The following is a 7,992-nucleotide window of genomic DNA, read 5'->3' as shown; positions in this document are numbered from 1 at the left end:
TCCAGGTGACTTACAGTCTCTGAAAATCCACTTGCGGATCAGTTACAAGTTGGTTCTAACTCAAGGGCAATGAATGAGTAGGTGCATAGGTTTTTGTTAGGTGCCTTCAAGCTGCATTGACTCATAGTGATCCTTATATGCCATCCTCAAAATCTCCACTGCATTTAAGCCATTCTTGCAGTCGCTGGGTCAATGTTATTTCCTTGCAGTTCTTTCTCTCTCTCCGTCAATGAGCCTCCCTTTATCAAGCATGATGTCTTCTTCCGGGTATTGGCCCCTCTTGACAATATACCCAACATAGGAAATCACACCATTCCCACTGTGAAGAAGCACTCTGGGTGTACTTCTTCATCGATCTATGTATCTATCTACACTTTTTAAATTGTTCAGCTGAGACATTTTGAAAATTAACTATCCATTACACTAACTTCTAGCTCTCATTAAGAGTTATCTCTGAAGATTTTAATTCCCAGGTCATCTTGCCTATAAATTAGGCAAATTCTCATTGCTTTGATTTGCATTCCATCCTCACAAGTGAAGGAAAATGAAGAAAAAGAAACCAACTCTCAGGCATGCACAAAAAAAGCAAGAGAGCAGTACTTGAGTTTGGGAAACTGTTGGCTTGTATAAATGCTGCCCATTGCTACTCTGCATTCAGTAGTGATTGGTGAGGTTACGATGAGGTTAAACCTGCTCTTTATTAATTCTCTGAGTAGCCAAAGAAAAGAGTAATATTATTGTCTACTTTTTTAAATTACTCCTTCTTTTGATAGTGTAGACCCATCCCTCCAGTTGTCCCTCTGACAACTCTTGAGAATATACCTCAAGGGAACTTTCAAAGAAAGACTCCCAATGAGCCAATCTCTCGGGTTCCTATGGTGGTGTTGTCAGGAAGTACCAGGCATTGCTATTATTGTAGTTGCCTCCGGTGACCTCTAAAAGACGTGAAGTGTTACAAAGTTTTCTCTTCCTACTTTTTTTTCACCCCATGCTCACTACCTCACATATCCTGTGTTCCTCTTTCTGTCTTATTACTCCATTAGGAGATTGCCTTGCACATCTGAAATTTTAGGGCAATTTGGAATGCAAACTATGCTTCCTATATCCACTGGATTTAGCTCTGAGGCAAGGCCCATGGAGTTAATCTGAAGCTTTATGGTCAGATTTTAGGAACCAACAATAGTTTCCAGACACCCTACAAGTTATCGTATCCAAATAATAGTACTTAACTTTTGTAACAACTCTTGGAAGTGTATTCTAATATTATCTTCATTCTACAATAGACAGTAGAGTGCTCTTGTGGCTTAGTCAATAGTGAATTGCCCTGGTAACCAACATCTCTGCTGGTTCAAATCCACCATAATCTCTGCAGCTGAAAGATGGACAGTCTCCTATCTTAGGCTTTGCATCCTCAGAAAACCTAGACAGAGGGTGGATTGGACTCAAAAGGACAGGGAGTTTGAGTCTGATAGTAGGTGGTATGAAGTTTAATAGAATCAACAATGGTTCTTAATATAACACATAAACAAATAATAGTGGTGTAATTTACTCCAAAATTAGAATGATCATTTGAAACCTGTGCCTTTGTGTTTATTCTCCAGAGCTGTCATAACAAAATATTACAAGCAAAAGCCTTTAAAGAGCTGAAACTTCTTTTCTCGCAGTTCTGGAGGCTATAAATCTGAATTGGTGAGTCAGGTCGGTTCCTTCGGAATGTTTTGAGAAAAGAACTGCCCCATCCATGTCTTTTTCCTAGAATCCGGTATTTGTCAGTAATCTTTGGTTTCCTCTGCTGCTTATGGAGATGTTTCTCTCTGGGGTCCCGTGGTACCTCTGTGTACTATGTCAGTTTGTCTCTCCTCCTGTTCATTCTCTATTTTTTTTATAAAACGTCACTCAGGAGGAATCAAGACCAGGACTTAAGCTACTTAATTTTTATTTAATTGGTAATAAAATTCCTGCTAGATCAATAGGTATCATGACAGATAAAGATAGAAATTGTCAATGATTTAACTTAGATTTACAATCAACAAACATGGTAGCAGCAGGCAAAAAAAATCAAAGGATATTTGTTGGGGAAATATGCTGTCAAGAACTTCTCCAAAATCCTAAAGAGCAATGATATTAATGCAAAGACTAATATATGCTTTATTCAAGCCACGGTATTTTAATTGCTTCCTATACATTGGAAAGTTGAACAGTGGAAAATAATGGCAAAAGAGGATACCTTTGAATTCTGCTATTGGAAAAGAAAATTTATTATCTCATGGATATCAGAAAAAAAAATTAGTCTGTCTTGGAGGAAGCACAAACAGGCTGTTCTTTAGAGGTACAGATGACAAAACTTCATCTCAGATGGTTTGAGCATGCTGTTGGGAGGTGACAGTCCTTGGGAAAAGACATCATGCTGTCAAAGATGGAAGGTCAGAGAAAGAGAGGAAGACTCTAAACAAGATGGACTGACATCGTGGCCAACAATGGGCTTGAGTATATTGAAGACCATGAGGATGGTGTATGAGAGGGCAAGGTTCAGATCTGCTATTCAAAAGGCTGTGTCTCCTGAGGTTGAAGTCCACTAGCTGTTCCAAAGATAGTCTCCTCTCATTACAATTTACAGCCTCAAAAATCAAGTGATCATTACAGTGAGTTAAACTGACTTGATGGTAATGAAGATGTTTTGGTGGCTGTTTTGGGGGTTTGCCATTGTTGTTTTATGCTTGGTTTTTAATATGTTGTTCTTTTTTAATATACTAGAGATTATGTTATGGTATTCCAATGATCTTCAGGGCAATTCCTGGTGGAGAAATTCCAGCAGAGCTTTTAGACTAAGAGTAAGTAGGATGAAAGGCCCAACAGCTACTTTCAAAAGTTAGCCAGTGAGATTTTTATGGAGCACCATTTGATTTCCAAATTTTGATCATGTTACGTGTGTTGAACTCATCTGAAATGAATATTAGCACAGTGGTCCAAGCCATGAAATCAAACCTGTTGGCAACTGAGAGGATGACTCTGGAGCAGGAAATGTTTTTATTCTATTGTACCTGAGTTTGTTGAGTCAGGCTGACTCAGGAGCATTTACCTACCTTTATCTAGCATCTATCTAAACTTGAGTTACAAGGTAGAAAGGAGTTCTTTGTTTAAAACAAAGAGCATTGTGTGACAGTGGCTTTCATGTGGGTGGTTGTCCACAGTTTGGAAAAGTAAAGTCTTTTGAACTGCAGGGAACCAAGAGGAGTTCCAGCTGTCACTAGATGAAATGAGGTCTAATCTTCAGATGAAGGAATTCGTGTACCTGTGCAGTAAACTATTACATGCCTAAGTGTTTGTGTGGGGCTGGGGGTGGGGGTAGGTGGTGTTGAGAATCATTGATGCAAGTCACTAAATAGAACTTTTTTCCCCTTAAAAAGGAAACAAATCTTGTTTCTTTTTAGATACTTTATTTTCATGGTATTTGTACACAAAGATAGCAATAAATATTTATGACATAGAGAAACAACTCATAATTAACACTAACAAGGCATTGTGCCTTACAAGGAAGACAGAGAATGTCCCAGGGATATTTAGAACATTGTAGTTCTTACAGGTTTCAACATGAAAAATGTTGGTCACAAATCTCAAACTGGTTTCAATAAATAACAAATCACCTGCTAAAGAGAAAATAGTTACACACACCCACATCTCTCCATTCAAATGATGATGACCTGACTACCTTCTTAGACCTCCTAGCCTCTCTCACAGGAGCTGGCATGTTGTTGTAGGTGCCCGAGAAACATTAATGCTCACTTGGAGTGTATTTGTAACTTTTGTACCCTCATATTAAGCAGGAATCAGCTCTGAGCTGATTTGACAGAAAATAAATATAAGCAATAGTAAAGTGTATAAATAGGTTCAGCCATATCCTTAATTCTTTTCCAAGGAGCATACTTATATAGGCTCTTTGAAAATAAATAAATAAATAGAAGACTTCTTCAGAGATGTTCCAACGTAAGCCCAGTCCAGTGTCTCCAGGAGTTATTTTCTTTTTCCTTTCAATTCCTGGAAGGGTAGAGCCTGCTTCCAGCATAGTCACCAAGAAGCTTCCTCCTCAGTTGGAACTGTCACTATAATAAGGAAAATGATTATCTTCAGTTGCTGCTCAGGAAAGCTAATAATGCAGTTCTCTTCCCCTGCCCTGCCCCTAGGATCCAGAATTTTCTGACTGTAGAATTTCCTGCCCTGGGACTGTTACCAAATAGCTACTGCCTGGAACCACTCTCTTGTGTGGCGGAGATCACTTAGGCTCTAACCCACAGCAGTCAGGTCAAGTGTGACTCATGTCAGCCCTGCACCAGTTCCCACTGCTGTGATCTTTCCTGCAAGAGACTGTCCAACTTGCTCCCATGGAATAGCTGGCAGATTTGAACCGCCAACCTTTTGGTTGGCATCACTACATGCTAGCACTACTCTACTGGTTTGCTTGCTTGCTTACTGCTCTCTAGACTCTTAGATGCTCTTTATTTGGAAGGGAGGATGAAGGTTGAGATTTCTCCTGCATTATTTGTGACAAACACCTAAACTATATCATGCTCTTATTGGTACACTGGGCCTCATTTAAATCTCTGAGCAAGCTCATGAAGTAACTACTATTGTTTTTACTGTGTTGAGTCTCAAACAAATAAAATCATGTCCTAGGATCACCCAGCTTGTAGGTGATGGAACCCAGGTTGGCACCCAGGCAGTGTCACTGCAAACACCCTTCTCATTGCCACCAAGCTTAGAACCTATGAAGCTTGAACATCAAAATGTTCACTTTGCAGGTTTGAAGTGGAGAATAAAATGGAGAAGGGGCCCCAAAACTCCTTTTTTTTTTAAAACAGGTAGAAATTTGTTTGCTTGATTGTTTTGTTGTCATAAGCTTTGTCATAACTGTGTAACATTAATGATAATTTCAAGGAAAGTATTTTTATCTACATTGACTTGAAAGAGATCAGAAAGGGGATAGAAAGCAGAAATAAACTTTTGACACTTAAAGCTAATTAATAATCTCGAAAGCCAATTTAACTGTGAAATCAATAATCACAAATATTTTTCAACTCTTCAGCTGACCCCTGATTTTCTCCCCTCCCCCACTAATTTATTTACAGATTTGACCCCTGATTTTCCATAAAATAGTTTTCAGAAGTAGATGTTTTTATCTGTCATGTAAGCAACAACTCTAGGCATATGTTGTAAATAAAAACCCAGTAACTCACCTTTTCAGCATCTTCTCAATGATTCTCTTGACCATGGGGGCCACAGGGTTGAGACAAGCCTCCTGCCCATTCTTGAAAGTGGCTCTGCAGAGAGAAGGGGAGAGTGCTGTGAGAAGAGCGCTGGGGCTGGGGCAGTCAGCGAGGGGGCACCCGCGGGGGACGTGACAGGCGGTCAGTAGCAGCAGCAGCAGCAGTGAGGTGGGACTTACACGACTTCGGTGGCAGCGCAGTGGGGTCCTGGGGGCGTCACCTTCACACTGGCGATGTTCTTGAGGTGGATGCCCTGCACGGTCTGCACGCACTGGCAGCGCAACTCGGAGACCACGGGCGCCCCTGGGGGAGAAGGCGGGCTGGGTTAGCGGTCTGCTCGCCGCGGGGTCGCGCACCGGCGCCGCCCCGGGGTCGGGCCCAGACTCACCTGCGGCGCGGTGGTCGGCGGCGAGCAGGAGCAGCAGCAGCAGCAGCGCTGCGCGGAGCAGGCGGGGCGCGGGGCAGGCGGCGCGGACCATGGTGCTGGGCGGCGAGGGGCGAGTGTGCGGTGTCTGGAGCGGGCGAGGTGGCGGCTGGAGGTGGCCTGAGGTTCTGGCTCTGCGGCTCGGAGCCCCGTGAGCCCCTTTTATCCATGGCGCGCTGGAAAGCCCGCTGCTCCTGAGCCAGGGAAATTCCCAAGGCTCTTGGTTCGTTCCTTGATTCGGGAAGCAAGGAAGCTGTCCACTGGAGAGGGGTGCGGACCCAGAGGCGTCAATAGGGCGATGACACTCAAATCAGTAATTCATGCTGTCATCTCCCCCTGACCCCCACTGGACCTCCTCTGCTGTTAGACAATACAGAAATATTTGGCAATGCTTATCAATTTTCCTCATAGACTATTATGTGACAAATTTTAAGTGACATGAAGGCAATATTTCTTAGATCATGGTTACTAACAAGAAAGTAATTTGTAAAAATCATTCTAGATTTGATCTGGACCTTTATTACATTATTAGTAACTGAGTAGAAGTTTTTTTTTTTTTTAATATTCTCCTTTTTTGAATTACTACTTTATTCTTACAAAATTTCTTGATACAGGTTCACAGATAGTAAAAACCAAAATACTGCAGTTAAAGCACCAGGAAATTTGGCATAATTTGGTAAGAACAGTTGTTATGATATTAGTGCCATCGAGTCACTAGGACTCATAGTGACTCTTTGAACAACAGATCAGAACCCTGTCCTATCCAGTGCCATTCTCACACTTTCTGACACACTAGAGTCATAGAACAGTAGCAGGAAGGAAAGCAGAAGTGACACTGGTGTTGCAGGTTAAACTGTTGATTTTAAGCTCTCACTTGAATTAGATAGCAGCGATGCCTCTGACAAGAGCACATTAGAAGGTTGAAAACACAAATTTGCATTGAGTTTTAACCTTGTGTGTTGATGTATGTAAACGGAGCTCAGGAGAATAGGTCTTTATAGCTCTGGTATCCTAATGGCAAGAAGCTGTGCTGCAGTCCTGAAGTATGTAGTTCGAGTACACCAGCTGCTCCACAGAAGAGGACTAGCGGTCTCCTACCATGCAATTAACGGCCTCTGGAACCCGCTCTGGGTTGGTTCTGACTCTGTGGTACACAACAGCACTACAGAAATACTTTTATAAAGATAATACATCTTTGCTGAGACACTGTACAAATATATGTTGTAGATAATCTTTTTGGTGTTACTCTGTCTGACAGTCTCACCAGGTACAATCAACACTCCCTACTCTGCCATGGATATCACTGGATGAACCTTCCAGGTGCCCTATCTTGACTGTCTGCCCAAATCTTTTACATCAGCAGCCTCTGGGATAATCTTTCTCCCCCACACCCCCCAAACGGGAGAGAGTCCCAGGCTACACTTTTGCTAGAAGTTGTAGATGGATACCAATGTACTTGCGTACAGTGGGTGGAAATGCAAGAGGCCAGGTTGGCATGACCTACAAGGGGGACTGATTGGTATCCTGAGAGACAGAGAGTTATGTCTCTTCAGTTTATCAGAATTTTGCCATGATTGTTGGGGCCAATGGCTATTTGGTGGTGGCAGAGTCTTCAGGGAGTTGCACTGCTAATCCAAAACATTTTGAATCCACCATTGGCTCCCTAGGAGAAAGATGGTCAATCTCATGTATTGTTGTTGCTGTTATGTGTCATCAAGTTGCTTGCGACTCATAGCAACCCTATGGACAACAGCCCTAAACCCTGTTCTATCCTGTGCCAATCAATCGCACTGCCTCTGACACACCCATCCCAATTACCCCAGTCACCGAATCAATCCACCTCATAGAGGGTCTTCCCCTTCTGTGCTGCATTATGTTTTATAAAATTAATCACCAGTGGATCTTGCCCACCATTGCCTTGTCTTTTCACCTGGATCCTTCTCATTTTCTTCACCACACTCCTACCCACAAAACTGTTCAACGCTGTGGTTTCAACCCTTTCCATCCTCACCCCTCTGCTCCCACGCCTTCCCTTCTGGGGTTCTCATACATGGTTTACTAGCTATCCTTCTGCATTTACAATAATGGCTTTATGTAGTATTTACCCTTATGAGACTTAATTAGTTCATTCAGCATAATGCTCTCCAGTCTCTCCCATGTTATATAGTGTTTTTCAAAATTGTTACTCCTGAGTGCTGCTTAGTATTCTATTGCGTGAATGTACCACAATTTCTTAGTCTATTCAGTTGTGGTTGGACATTTAGGCTATTTTTCTGTGCTTACAATGGTGACTAATGCTGTTATTAA

At 42.1% G+C, this 7,992-nt stretch overlaps 1 protein-coding gene across 1 annotated transcript; it reads right to left on the bottom strand.

The window, feature by feature from the left end:
* Window positions 1-4,847: 4,847 nt before the first annotated feature.
* On the bottom strand, window positions 4,848-5,740 carry LOC102850663 (growth-regulated alpha protein-like). Its single transcript, XM_006898467.1, has 4 exons — window positions 5,650-5,740; window positions 5,441-5,564; window positions 5,232-5,315; window positions 4,848-4,905 (listed from the first exon to the last, which is right to left on the bottom strand). Exons 1-4 carry the CDS (start codon window positions 5,738-5,740, stop codon window positions 4,848-4,850), a joined length of 357 nt encoding a protein of 118 aa, XP_006898529.1.
* Between the last annotated feature and the right edge of the window lie 2,252 nt (window positions 5,741-7,992).

The sequence above is a fragment of the Elephantulus edwardii genome, unplaced genomic scaffold, assembly GCF_000299155.1.
Source record: "Elephantulus edwardii isolate Elephantulus edwardi_28Jun2011 unplaced genomic scaffold, EleEdw1.0 scaffold00230, whole genome shotgun sequence".
In the NCBI taxonomy this organism is placed as follows: domain Eukaryota; kingdom Metazoa; phylum Chordata; class Mammalia; order Macroscelidea; family Macroscelididae; genus Elephantulus; species Elephantulus edwardii.
Note: the sequence above shows the minus strand (reverse complement) of the source record. Positions and strands in the feature narration are given on the sequence as shown.